Source organism: Trichosurus vulpecula, chromosome 5, assembly GCF_011100635.1.
Source record: "Trichosurus vulpecula isolate mTriVul1 chromosome 5, mTriVul1.pri, whole genome shotgun sequence".
Classification (NCBI taxonomy): Eukaryota; Metazoa; Chordata; class Mammalia; order Diprotodontia; family Phalangeridae; genus Trichosurus; species Trichosurus vulpecula.
The window spans coordinates 249,744,382-249,759,644 of NC_050577.1; the positions used below are offsets into that span (position 1 = coordinate 249,744,382).

Here is a 15,263-nt window from a genome sequence, read left to right on the forward strand (position 1 = left end):
TCCCACTGTGTGAGCCAGGGACTCCAGAAGCAGCTGATGCTGGAGCTCCACCACCACACCACCCCTGTCACCCCCAGGGCTGGTGGCCGGACAGCTCTCTAATCCAATCTAGCAGTTTACTCACTAACCTGCTCCGTGGTCTTTGGCATTTGTCTGTTGAGAAGTCTGGTAATTGCCACAGCTCAATGATTCATGGCCCTCAGGCCTGCTCCAGGCCGATTCCTGATCTGGTCTGTCCTGGTACGGCCCACGCTGGGCTGTGCTCTGCTCCCTGTACCATGTGACAAACTCTTCCCAGCAACCATCCAGGCCATTCTGACCTGGAAACCTGCTTCCCTTTGCTATTTCATGGGTTCTGCAGCTCTAGAATTTGTTCAGAGCCATTTTTACAGATGTTTGGAGGGATTTGGGGGAAAGCTTAAGCAAATCCCTGCTTTCCAGCTGCCGTCTTGGCTCCGCCCCACAAGATCACCTTTTCTAAGGGTGCTAGGATAACATCTTTATTTTATAGGATAAAGAATAAAAGAATATCCTTTTTAAGGATATGATATTTCATATGATGTGAGGATTTAAAAAAAAAAGGATATGACTCCCAATGTCATTTCTTGTTCTGTGATCCAATGATAATCTATCCCTATTTGCCCATAAAGGTTATCAATATGAGACATTAATAGAAAATACGTGTAGCATGTACAAGTTGAGTCCCCAGGGGGGTGACTACTGACAGGTTCTCAGATTCTTGGTGGTCTGGGCTCCTACTCCACAGCTCACGAGTTCCCACTGCTATATTTATCTTTATCTTTAATAGCCAGCTAGTATACATAATTAACTCAAAAGAAAGATGTTTAATTCAGATTGCATAAGAATCATAGCAATAAAAAATTGCTTCCCTCCCATAAATAAACACAATATCTGTAGGAAGAGTGGGCATGTGCGTAGATAACGATGGTTATAAGGGACATTATGAGCTCCTTAAGGACAGGGACTGTCTTTTGCCTCCCATTTTATCTCCAGTGCTTAGTGTAGTGCCTGGCATATAGTAGGCACTTAACAAATGCTTACTGACTATTGACTAACACACACAGAGAACATGGGCAGGTTGCTAAGTTGCTACGTTGGCCTTGCTCCTCATGATACAAAGCATTTCTGCTGGACAGGTCACTCTCAGGACTCTCTGAGCTTGATATTTACTAGGCAGCTCTAGACTCTCTACTATCACCAAGTTGAGGTTCAGATAGAATCTTTACCTGGGATACTATTGAACTCTTTCAGAAAGAGCAAGGACTCTTTCCCTAAGATTACTAAAAGCAAGGATGCCCACCAGTTGGGGAATGGCTGAACAAGTTGTGGGATATGATTGAGATGGAATGCTACTGTGCTTTAAGAAATGATGAGGTCAGTGATCTTAGAAAAACATGGAAAGACTTGCATGGAATAATGAAAAGCAAAATCAACAGAACCAAAAGAATTATTAAATTAAATTGTTAAAACAATACCATTTTAAGATCGACTTTGATGGAATAAGTTATTTTAACTATCATAAATACCCAAATTAATTATAAAGGACATATGAAGAAAGAAGCTATTGTGGTGACAATGTGAGTTAAAAGAGGTTTGTTTGTAGGCAGGTCTACACCCTTTACCTACTAGGCTCTAAGCCCCAGGCCTACATTCTTTAGATGATTGAGTGTGAAGCCCATGGGCCCTAAAAAGAGTGTATTTAGCCAGAAGATAGCCACGGAACTCAGAATCTGCAAAGAATTCAGAAGGCAGAATTCATCCCAAGGTGAAGGAGAAGGAGTAGAAACTCCCAAATGACAGAGCTGCAGAGAGAGTGCAGAGCCAAGAGTAGAGACCAGAGAATTGAGATGGGAAGAAAACAGCAGGCAAGCAGGCAGTTGAGATTTGTGAATGTTTATGGGAAGGCCCCAGCAGGAGGGAAGGTTACAGGATGACTTGGTTCCTTGCTATAATACTGTGTTAATATTTCCTTGTTGCTACACTGAGGAGGACTTACTGGCTTTGAAATACAGTTACTGCTATATTGAATTGGAGTTCCTGGTCTTGGGATTGGATCCTCTAGTGTCTGAATAAATGTTATACTTCCTCTACCTTCTACCTTGAGAATCTCTTATACTTTTTTATTCCAAACTATACAGGCATGGTCATGGTCATCTTCAAGGTCATGAATCTTGCCTTACTGATACAGCTATATAGATCCAGAGAAAGAACTGATAAATAAATATATAGAATAATTTTACATATGTACAAACACACACAAATAATATGTATGGTGTGTGTGTTTCTATAGGCACACACACACACACATATATATATGTGTCTAATGGTAGTCATCTCTAAGGCAGGAGGAGGGGAGGGAAGAAAAAAAGAAATTTACACAATAACTTTATTATGTATTTAATAGGAATAGCAAGTTGTATATAATAGATTTGCAGTTTCATGTGTAAACATCTTTTTATTATACTATATTATTATGGAAATGCTTGTTTTTATTTCATAAATTAAAAATAAAATAAATTTTTAAAATAAGATTGCTAAAAGCATTCCCAGTTTTGCTTCCTCAAGACTTCAAGCTTCTTCAAGCTTCGACGACCACCATTTCCCAGGCAAGACCCAAAAGTGAATGACCTTTAAACTTGACCTGCATTCATTCATTCTCAGAATAATGTTTTGAAATACATAAAATAAAAAACTAGGATTACAAAGGGAACCAATTATATTGAAATAATGATGTAATTTTTTGCCCCATCTAACTCTCCAAGAATTAAGAACCCTGGGCTTACAGAGTTGCCTAAGTCTTAGTAAAAAGTTAAGCAGCTGAGCCACCATCACAAAGCTAGGAGCAGAAGCAGCTCTTCTTGAACTCCAAGCCTAGCACACTAGCTCCTTCTCCACACTGACACTCAACTCAAACTACACTGAAATAAACCATTTAATCACTCTCTAATGAGTCCCAACCTGGCTAAGTGACTCCCCCAGGTAGTAAATGCCTACCTTATGACTGCAAATTCAGAATTCTTTCCACACTGTACCTCAATGTCAACTCCAACTTTTTTAAATGGTCGAGTAGATTATGAATAATATTAAAGAAGTTGGTGGGTGGGGTGATGGTGGGCACTTTTAACCTCTCTTTTGCCACCATATTATTCCAAAAGCAGAAAGGATTTTCCCTCTCTCCTCTCTCCACAGGAGAGTCTCACTTATCAAGAATCATGTGTCTATCACCCAAATATTTGTCTCATTGGAGGTGTCATTACAAGGCCATGGTTTGAATGGATTAGTACTACATGAATTCTTCGGTATACTCTGTAAAAATGAGTGTTTTATCAGTTTAGTCACTGTTTCAATTATTTTAAAACTATGAAAACATTTTTAAGGGTTTCCACTCATGGGTAGTTTATCAAACTCATAGAATATTAAAAGGGACTTCAATGGTCATCTAGTCCAAGGGTTCTTAACCCAGGATCCATGGACCCTATGGATAGATTTCATCCATGAATAGATAAACTTGGGTGAGGGGGAAAATATATATGTATATATATGCATATATATACATACACACACACACACACACACACACACACACACACACACACACACACATATATATATATATATATTTTGCCTTTATTCCATGTTGTTATTTTCTTTCCTTTTTTTTTTTGGTAGGGCAATTGGGGTTAAGTGACTTGCCCAAGGTCACACGGCTAGTACATGTGTCAAGTGTCTGAGGCCGGATTTGAACTCAGGTCTTCCTGACTCCAGAGCCGGTGCTCTATTTACTGTGCCACCTACCTGCCCCATCATGTTGTTATTTTCATTAAACTTTGGTTTCCTTTGTGATCCTATGTATCTTATGGATTTAAAAACATTATTCTATTATTGTTCCATAAGAAATGATGAGCAGGCTGATTGCAGAAAAACCTGGAAAGATTCATATGAACTGATGCTGAGTGAAGTGAACAGAACCAGGAGAACATTATATACAGTAACAGCAACATTGTCCAATGACCAGCTTTGACTGACTTAGCTCTTCTCAGCAATGTAATGATCTAAGACAATTCTAAAAGACTCATGATGGAAAATGCTATCCACATCCAGAGAAAGAACTATGGAGTCTGAATGCAGATTGAAGCATACTATTTTCTCTCTTTTTTGCTTTGTTTTTTCTTTCACGTGGTTTTTCCCTTTTGTTCTGATTCTTCTTTCACAACATGACTAATGTGGAAATATGTCTAATATGATTGTACATGTATAGCCTATATCAGATTGCATGCTGTCTTGGGGAAGGAAGCAGGGGAAATTTAGAAGTCAAAGTCTTATAAAAGTGAATGTTGAAAACTAAAAATAAATTAATTAATTAGCCCCCCTCCAAAAAAACCCCACATTATTCTGAGAAGGAGTTCATAGGCTTTCTGAGACTGCCAAAGGAGTCTATGGTAACAAAAAAAGGTTAAGATCCCCACCTGTAGTTCAATCTCATCATTTTACAGAGAGAAAACTGAGCCCCAGAAAGGAAGAAGAGCTAAGATTGGAAGCCGAGTCATCTAACTCCAAAGCCAATAATCATTCCCTTGCACTATATTTACAATCTCTTACTTATAACAGACCATGACATATGATTGCTCTGAAACAAGAAAGAATATCACTATATAAAGTCTCCTCCCTCAGGATCACAGAATCAGTTAGTCAATGAACACTTAGTAAGAAAGACAAAAGTAAGGTTTCTGCCTTCAAGAAGCTCACATCCTTTTGTAAAAGCTACCCACTGTTTTGTGGTTAAATGGAATCCGGGTGATAGGTTCCTACCAATGGGGTAGGGGCACTTCTGATGGTGACTTGAGTTAATTGATGGGAATAGAGAAAAGGTACCCTAACCAAGGAGTCTGTAGCAGTCAGCTCAAACTAGCTCTGAAGATCTGATTTAAATTTTCAATGTGGAAATTGGCAAATACGACAAATAAGGACTTGATTTATTGCTTTGTTGATTTCAACATTTAAGATAATGACAAAGAAAATGTTGATAATGCAGATCGAATTTGTGTCACACACACTTTTTTTCCCCAGAGAACCAGATGTCAAACATTGACCAGCACACTATTATCCTAATCCCTCAGGGCACTCTAGCATGGTGAGGGGGAGATATTGCCCTCCCGGCCCTGAAAGAGCAGGGCCAGAGTATTTATGCTCAACTTACCAACAAAGCACTTTAGCTATTCTTTGAGGTAGCTACCCCAGGATATGATTATTATTTCCATTTTATAGACTAGGAAACTGAGGCCAAAAGTAATGGAGTGACCTGCTCATGGTCACATGCTAGTGAGTGTAAGAGGTAGGATTCTAGCTTAGATCTTCCTGACTCCAAAACCAGCACTCTACCATGCTGGGTTTCCTATTTATAAGCTTCCTTTGATGGCTTCCCACTTTCTCCAAAACTATTAAAACACTGATGGTCTAGCCTCAACATATTTTTTTTTTGGTCTAGACTTGTGATTTCATTGGTGTGGGGTGAACTCACCTTGTGGAAACTCCTTCCTCTAAAGCAACTGGGTAACTCTTCCATAACTTTGCATCTCAGAGCATTTCAAAATGCTTTGCCTCTGGTCACATAGTTATTAGTCATCAAGGCAGGACAATTCCCAGGTCAGCCCATGGTCTATGCCACACTCTCTCTCTTCCTCAATATAATTCTTATAAAATTTCCTTCAATGGTAATATTCCAAGTAACCATATCTGGAAAATATTGAATTCTTTCTTGGGAGCAGAAAGAAGTGGAGATTCAGGAGCTGTAGCCTGAGGGAGAGTGAAGATGTTGTACCTACCCTGACAATTATCCTCTCAGAGATGTGAGCCGTCAACAAGTACAGCTGATCTTGATTAGCAGCATAGAGTCCAACCACCAACATAAAATATCTAGTTAGGAAACAGTAAAAACGTTAGAGAAATTCAAATCTGACTTCATCTGAAACACAAGTAATTTGTCCCATGATATGCCACTCCATACTGGCATTCCTTCATTTCCTCCCAAGAGCAAAATTCTCTCCACTGTGAAAGAATATAACAATTGATTCATCTTTTATCACTCTCTATTAGTCCTTGGTACAAGGAAGGAAGGAAGGAAGGAAATAAGCATTTATTATGTGCCAGGCAATGTGCTAAGTGCTTTAAAAATATTATCTCATTTGATGCAAGTCAGGTCATTTGCAAATCCCATAAAGGGACCCAGTATAAATGGAATTCCTAGTTCTGGTCCTCAGTTTGGGTTTGAGGACAGTTCTAAGTATGTGTTATTTCTCATTTGTTAGCCATTCAGACAGAATATATTTGGTCCACTGCTTCTCAATCAGTGTGCCAGGACACACTAGTGTCCTGACCACATAAAAAAGCTAAAAACATCTCAACAAGCTTTGGCTCTTCCCCTAGCACTGGGCCAGCTCCTGTCAATCTGTCTTATGCCTTTCTTACCACCACCTCCTCTTCAATACTAGAATCAAAGATGTTAATTTTCCACACTCATCTTCCCCAAGGCCATTTTCATCAATGAGGTTGAGGAATTTCCTTTCCCTTCCATGGCTTATTTTATTTCTTCCTCTTTGGTTTCTAGTACAAGTATTATTAAAAATCGTTACTTATATAATAATTATATATTATAATGATTATATATAATATTGTATAAGTGAACTCAAAGAGAGAATAAGAGAAATGATAGTCCCACTGTATTCTCTCCTGGTCAGACCACATCTGATCTAGAGTATCGTGCTCAGTTTTGATTATCACTTTTCAGAACATTGACAAACTGCGAACATGCAGGTGTGGTTTGCTAAAACAATAAGGAAACAAGAAACCATGCCACATGAACATCAGTAGAAGGAAATAGGAATGTTGAACCTAAAGAAGAGAAGACATGGGGCCAGGAAAGAGGGCAAGAGATGATAGCAGGGTTTAGATATCTGAAATTCTACCATAACGTAGAGGGATTAGATTTCTGCCTGGCTTCAGAGGACAGAACTGAGACTAATGGGTGGGAGTTGAAGAGAAGTGTATTTTTGTACATGAGTCCTTTCTTTGTTATATTTGGAGGGTAATAAGCCTAGCAGTAGTATTGCTATATATGTATATGTGTATATAGATATATATATATGTGTGTGTATGTATATATATACATATATATATATGTATATATATACATATATATATATATATGAACTACATATATATAGTTTATTGACTTCTGAGGTATGGTTCCAAGTTGCATTCCAAAACATCTAGACAAATTCACAGTCCCACCAGCAACACATGAGTGTATTTATTTTCCCACAGCTTCTGCAACAACTATCTTTTTAAAAAAATGTTTGTCATCACCAGCAATACAACTACTATGTCTATATCCCAAAGAGATCATAAAAAAGGGGAAAGGACCAATGTGTACAAAAATATTTACAGTGCTCTTTTTTGTGGTGGCAAAATTGAAAATGGACGTTGAGGAGATGTCCATCAATTGGAGAATGACTGAACAAATTGTGGAATATGAATGTAATAGAATACTATTGTACTGTAAGAAAGGACAAGCAGGAGGATTTCAGAAAAACCTGGACTTACATGAACTGATGCAAAGTGAAGTAAGCAGAACCAAGAGAACATTGTACACAGTATCAGCAACATTGTGAGACAGTCAACTATGAATGATTTAGCTCTTCTTCACAATACAGTGATCCAAGATAATTCCAAAGCACTCATGATTGAAAATGCTATCCACACCCAGAGAAAGAACTGATAGAGTCTGAATGCAGACTGAAGCATACTATTTTCACTTTATTTTTTTTTCATGGTTTTTTGGCTTGTTTCTTCTTTCACGACATGACTAATGTGGAAATAGGTTTTACATGATTGTACATATATAACCTACATCAAATTGCTTATCCTCTTATGGAGAGAGGAGGTGAGGGAAGAAGGAAGAAAAATTGGAACTCAAAATGTTTTTAAATTAATATTAAAAATTATCTTTGCAAGTAATTGAAAAAAATAAAATACTACTTAAAAAGAAAAAAATTGTCATCTTTGCAAATCTGATGAGTGTGAGGTAAAACCTTTAGAATTCCTTTAATTTGTATTTTTCTAATTATTAGTGACTTGGGACATTTTTTCATATGGTTGTTATAATTTGGAATTTTTCCTTGAGAACCACCTGTTCATATCCTTTGACCATTTGTCTATTGGGAAATAGTCCTTGTTCTTGTCCATCTAAAACAATTTGTGATGTAGTTTAGATATGAGAACAGTATGAGAAGTATTTGTTGCAAAGATTGTTTTTTTCACTTAATTTTTCTTCTAATTTTAACTGCATTAATTTTGATACTACAAAAACGTTTTATGTAATCAAAATTATCCATTATATATTGTTTGATCTTCTCTGTCCCTTGTTTGGTCATGAACTCTTCCCTCATCCATACTTGCAAAAGGCATTTCCTTGCTTGCTCTTCCAATTTGTTTATGATATCATCTTTTATATCCAAATCAAGCATCCATTTGAACTTTATCTTGGCATTCAGTGTGAGATGTTGATCAAAAGCAAATTTCTACCAAACTGCTTTTCAATTTTCCCAGAAGATTTTTTAATTTTTTTTTATGAAATAGTGAGTCCTTTCTTCAATAGCTTGGGTCTTTGGGTTTAATTGGCTCTATTCTACTGTGTTTATTTGCTTCTCTCTTCCACTAACCCCTCTATTTTTTAACCAGTACCAAATAGTTTTGATTATTGCTGCATTTTAGCATGAGAACTGATGTTACCAAGCCCCTTTCTTTCTCACTTTTTTCAGTATTTCTCTTGGGATTATTAACTGTTTCTTCCTTCAAATGAATTTTGTGATTTTTTTTCTAATTCTATAAAATAATTCTTTGGAAGTTTGATTGGTATGACAATAAATAAATTAATTTGGGTATTAATCTCATTTTTATTACATTGGCATGACCTAAGCATGAGCAGTTAATATTTCTCCAACTATTTAGATCTATCTTTATTTCTGTAATGAATGCTTGTAGTTATATTCATACAATTCCTATGTGTATTTTGGTAGGTAGACTCTCAAATATTGTATAAATTAGCAACTTTGATTGTAATTTCTCTATCTCTTCCTGCTGGATTTTGTTGGTAATATTCAGAAATGCTGCTGATATATGTGGGTTTCTTTTGTATCCTGAAACTTTGGTGGTTATTAATTATCTTAATTATTTTTATTTGATTCTTTAGGGTTCTCTATATAGACCATCATATCATTTGTGAAAAGTGATAATTTTATTTTTGCCTGTGCTTATTCTCTCACTTTATTATCACTATAACTAGTATTTATAGCACTATATCAAGTAATTGTGATGATAATAGCCCTTACATATAATGTTAGCTCTTGATTTTAGATAGATACTATTTACCATATTAAGGAGAAATCTATTTATTCCTATGCTTTTTAGAATTTTTTTTAAAGAAAGGGGCATTGAATTTTATCAAAAAGCTTTTTCAACATCATATGGTTTTTTATTATTTTTGTTATTAATATGTTCTAATAACACTAATTGTTAGGAAGTTGTTCTTTATGTTAAATCTAAATTTGCCCTTTACAACTTTCACCAAATATTCCTAGTTCTTCCCTCTAGAGTCAAGCAGATCAATCCTAACTCTTTTTTTTCTACTTGACAACCCTTTAAATACTTTAAGCCAGCTACCAGTTCCTCCCTAGGTCTTTTCTTCTCCAAACCCAATTCCTTCTATCAGTCCTCATATGCCATGATCTCAGGTGTCTTCACCGTACAAGGCTCCCTACTCTGGACACTCTCCAATTAAGCAATGTTCTTCCTAAAATGTGGTATCCAGAAATGAACACAATACTATTGTTGCCATCTGACCAAAGCAGAGAACAGTGGATTATCACCTCCATAGTCCCACACTCAGGGTCTCTCTAAATGCTGAGTTGTTTATGGCAAATGAATGTGATGTAATGCTATTGTACTATAAGAAATGGGGAAATAGATGGTTTCAGAGAAACCTGAGAAGACTTGTATGAACTGATGCAAAATGAAGTGAGCAAAACCAGGAGAACAATTTATGTGATAACAACGATATTGTAAAGATAATCAATTTTGAAAGACTTGGGAATTCTGATCAATACAGCGATCACAATTTCCAAGGACTTGGGATCAAATGTTGTTATCCACCTCCAGATAGAGAACTGGTGGACTTAGAGTGCAGAGTTAAGCATATTTTCTTTTCTTTCTTCCTTTTCTTTTTTCTAGGACATGGTTAATGCCAGAATTTCTTTTGCATGACTGTACATATTTGTAATGTTTTGTTTTTCTTGCCTTCTCAATGGGTGAGGGACAGGGCGGAAGCAGGGAAAGAACTCAAAACTTAAAATAAAATAATAAATAAATAAACACAGCCTAAACCCCAAGGGAATGTGAAGGCTTAGCAAAATAAAAATAAAAGCCTGACTTTGTTATGTTAAAATATCCTTGGTTCTATGTATTTTTTATTTTTTTTTTTTGCCATAAACAGATTGAAATCCCTCCAGTGTCTTAGTAGATGGCTTCCTGAGCTGCTGTGGCCAAAAACATTCATCGCCCAGTGGCCAGCTCTCTCCTCTGGGAATGCAAGTCTCCAAACTTAACTAGACAAGACTTCAGACTGCAGACACAGTTTTGGTGCCAGGCCTATATCCAAAGCCTCTCTTAACAAAATTTATCATTTCTTCCCAAATTATTTCATACCAAAAAAAATATGCCTACAAAAGAGGTCCAGGACTGAAAACATTTTGCTAGTGGGCAACATGTTGCTTACAAAGCAGCCCCATGTGATGCAATTCCAACTAAGCCACACGTGCCTTCTCTCTCTTCTCTGAAAACAAGACCCAGTACTATCATAAAATAGAAGCTGAATCTTGTGGGAGAAGGAATTGGGATGTGGGGGAAAAGGGAAGACTGAAAATGAAACAGGCTGAGGACAGGAGCTCGTAGATTTAGAGAAGGAAAGGGAAATGACTCCTGCAGGGTGCTCCCAATGGGAGTGTCAATGGTAACCATAATGATGGACTGAATACACAGAAGGGGACATACCTTTTTGGATATTGTCAAAGTGAATGTTTGTTTTACTTGACTATGCACATTTATTAAAAGGTTTGGTTTGTTTTTTTTTGTGCTTTTCCAGTGTAGGGAGGGAGAGAAAATGAATGCTTTGCTAATTGAAAAAAAAATTAATTTTTTTAAAAAAGTAACTCTCAGATTCTAACTTAAAAGACTCATAACCCTGTCTTCAAATCTATGAGCCTGAGCTACAAAGAAACAGGCCAAGTTTGATGTCATGGATTCTTGGCAAGGCTCTCATGAAATGCTCAGCTATTTCAACAGTAGCCCCATGGATAGTCAATGATTCCCACATGCTGACACTCAGTACCTCTGGTCAGGGTTGGGCTTTCCCTTCTTTCTCATATTATTGGCTGTCGTCTCACTGAAGTGTAATCTTCCCAGAGTTACTTTGGTCACTTGGTCTCCTGGTAGATCAATTCTAAAGCAAAAAGGAGAGATAAAAAGATTATGTATGAGCATGTATGTACAAATATTATGTATATATACATATATGTGATCATCAATTTAAAGCTAGAAGAGACAATCTTCTCCAACTCCTTCATTTCACAGAAAGAAAAAAAAAACAGAGGCAAACAGGCTGTTAAAGGATTTGCCCATTCTACACCAGATTGTTTTTCTACAAACATGAGGAACCAGGTGTACCCAAGTACCAGTAGAACTGGCCTAATCCCACTTGTACATCAGATGAGGTGCTATCAGATTCAGGCATAGACTGACTTTGCCATCTTTCTGGTGGAAGAGGATATGGATCTCATCTCAATGCTGGGGACAGTTCACTATCCAAAGGATAAGATAGCCCAACTCCATTTATATCAAACTAGTCAAAAAGTAAAACCCAAACCTAAGATAGTAGATGATGGAGCTAGGAGGACCTGAGTTCAAATCTGGCCTTGGACACTTACTAGCTGTGTGACCCTGGATTTTAACCTGAGGTCAGGTCCTTGGACTCCAAAATCCAGCACCCTTTCTACTCTGCCACCTTACTATCTTTGGTCCCATCTTATTAAGATTCCCTGGTTCTCATTAGGCTCTCCCATCACTGATTCAGATTACATCAGCAATTCACTGGTGAGGAGCAGATGGGACTGACTCACCTTCAACAACCAAGTAATGGCCATCTGAACAGGAGTTGGCTCTTAAAATATTTCTTGCTCATGCAGCCATCACCATAAGCAAAAATTCATTTTTCCTTAAGACTCTGAGGGAAACAGAAATCCCCTTTATTCTACCCTGGCTTAGTTTGCTGTGGCACTCTTCTCTAGAGTAAAGGGTTTTCTTGACATAAAGGTGAGCTCAGTGACTGGCAGTATTTGCATTTGAAAGGCCAGGAATGTGGCCAGGCAGGCAGAAGAGACAAAGACCTGGCCTCTTGGGTTTTGCTATGTCGAGGTGCTTTTTTCCCTCTACCCACTCATCTATCTGAGAGAACAGAAGAGATTCCAGGTCAAATAACCCTTACATGGCTTCTATTATAGACTCACCTCCAGAGAGTAAAATCAAGAGGCATGGAGAATGATCACCCTGAACCAGAGCAAAGTTTCTTAACCTGAAGTATGAAAACTTATTTTTTTGAATAGTTAGATAACTGGATTTTCAATATAATTAATTTCCTTTGTAGTCCAATGGATTTTATTTTATGCATTTAAAAATAGTATTCTGTGAAAGGGTCCAGAGGCTCATTATGCTGCCAAAGAGTCTATGTAAGAAAAAAAAATTACTAAGAACCCCTGAATCAGACTGAGATAGAACATCTTTGGACATGCCAAGCCCAGCCACTAAGAAGTTCAGTTGAAAAAAAAAAGATTGAACAAATTCCAGAGCATTAACTAACTGGGAGAGTCAAGTTCTTTGTACTGAAGAAGCTGGCCTAGGATTGAGAATCTCCTATTGGAGATTAGTGACTTGGTCAAGATTCTGAAGGAACTAGACAAGTTATGGCACAAAGAGGGGGGAAAAATAAAACTAAGACTAAAAATCCCTCCCCTGCCCCCACAAGGAAAGTCTTGTTTTGTTTTGTTTTTACTAGTCTAAGGCAAATTTGGCTGCTTTTTCTAAAAGATCAATTTTTTAAGTCTCTGGCTTTCAATGAAAAAGTCCACTCTTCTTATAGATACCCCAAATTTTCAGCTAAAATCCTCTGCATGTGAATCCTGACCACACATGTTCTTAACATATTTCCTAACCAAACATGTTCCTAATATGTGTGTCTATCCACGTATGCCCACTCTTTTCTCCGATGGTGTGTATATTTGTTGGGAGAGATACCCCAGGTTTATATGGGGGAATGTTTGATTACAACTTTCCTTAATACGTTATTTCATTTGACTCCTTTGCTTCAAACTAATAGTGTTATCTTTGCTCTCTGTGAAAGGTAAACATATCTCATGAGTGTGTTGTTGTTGCTTAATCATTTTCAGTTGCGTCCAACTCTTCATGACCCCATTTGGGGTTTTCTTGGCAGAGATACTGGAGTGGTTTGCCATTTCTTCCTCCATCTCATTTTACAGATGAGGAAACTAAGGCAAACAGGGTTAAGTGATTTGTCCAGTGACTTATCACACAACTAGTCTGAGGCCAGATTTGAACTCAGGTCTTCCTGACTCCAGGCCCAATGCTCTATCCACTAAGTCACCTACCTGCCCTCAAACATATATCATGAGTTTTAGTATATATATATATATATATATATATATATATATATATATATATATATCTCTTCAAAATACCTTAAATGTAGGGGGGTCATCCTCTGGTGGACCTGTCCTGTGATTAGTCCACGAGGAAAGAAGGAAAAGTATCCTGAGGTGCTACATTTAGACTTCTCTTAGGGGTCTTCACAGCTTCATCTCACATTTAGTTTCTCCTAACCCAACATTATATGAGATCTTGCCCCAAGGAGGCAGCAAGAAGAGATCAAATTCTATATCAGATTTCTTTTCTATTAATTTGAGAAATCAGGTATATCCAAGTACCAGCTAAACTGGCATGCTGTGGCATAATCCTACTTGTACACCAGGATAAGTTGCTTTCAAATTCAGGCATAGGCTGACTTTGCCATCTTAGCCCGGGGAACAGCTTATTATCAATAAATAAAATGGCCCAACTCTCCTCATATCACATCAGTCAAAAAAGTCAAACCCAAACCTAAGTCATTCCTCCTTCAGATGGAGTCTGTGGTCTGCCTATCATGCTACCAGTTCTGTATGTTTTTGGAGTGGGAGCCCTTCCAATGCCCTCTCAACAATAGCATTTACAAAAAAAAGTAATAAGCCTGAATCATAAGCACAGCAGGCATTCCAAATTCTGAAATTAACTCTGTCAGCATGTTAATGATGAAAATGAAAATGAAAAATCTGACTGCCATCTATCTTAAGGAGCCAAAGCCCACAGCAAAATGAGTATAAAAATAACAGTAATACAGAACAGCTTTTTATAATGCTTCCCCTCCAGAATTTCAATGCATTTTTATGAACATTGTTTTGTTGACAAACACGTGTTTGCAGCATTTACATTTTCCATCACTTCAGATCAGACCTCCCAGTGGATTTCTCTTTGAATTGCCAATGAAAGACTGACAGACGTGCTTTATTACTGAAATGCTCATAAAAAACATTGGAGGGAAGGCAGAAGGGACCTCTTACTTGTAAGGATTGAAAATCCTTTTGCTCCGGTCTGATTGGGACTGTTCAATGGCAACTATCTGATTGGTGGCCTCTACCTGTATGGAAGACCCAAAAGTTAATGCTATAGAACATATTAATACCTAGAAAATTTTCAAATAAGTTTTCAAATCCAATCAACAAATAATTATTCAGTACTTATTATATGCCAGACACTATGGGAAAAACACACAAGTCCCCAAGTCACCATCTAGTCATCTAATCAAATTCAACAATCATTTATTAAGGACATTCTATGAGCAAAACGCTGTCCTTGGAATTGCAGATACAAAGACAGAAATAAAAATAATCTCTACCCTCAAAGAATTTAACATTCTCCTTGTTGAGAAAAGAAACAGACATATGAAAAGTTAAGTAACAATGATAGATTTAAATGGCAAGGCCTTCTTGGGTGGAGCTAAGGAAAAGTCATGAGCAAAAGTATGGAAA

General features: G+C 37.3%; 1 protein-coding gene across 1 annotated transcript in view; it reads right to left on the bottom strand.

Moving 5' to 3' along the window:
* Window positions 1–15,263, bottom strand: part of MYRFL (myelin regulatory factor like) — a 183,062-nt gene that overhangs the window by 98,181 nt on the left and 69,618 nt on the right. Inside the window, exons 8-10 of the mRNA XM_036760731.1 lie at window positions 14,796–14,872; window positions 11,462–11,572; window positions 5,844–5,934 (exon numbers count right to left, since the gene is read on the bottom strand). Of these exons, the coding sequence (XP_036616626.1) occupies window positions 5,844–5,934; window positions 11,462–11,572; window positions 14,796–14,872 (279 nt within the window). The remainder of the gene's footprint in view (window positions 1–5,843; window positions 5,935–11,461; window positions 11,573–14,795; window positions 14,873–15,263) is intronic.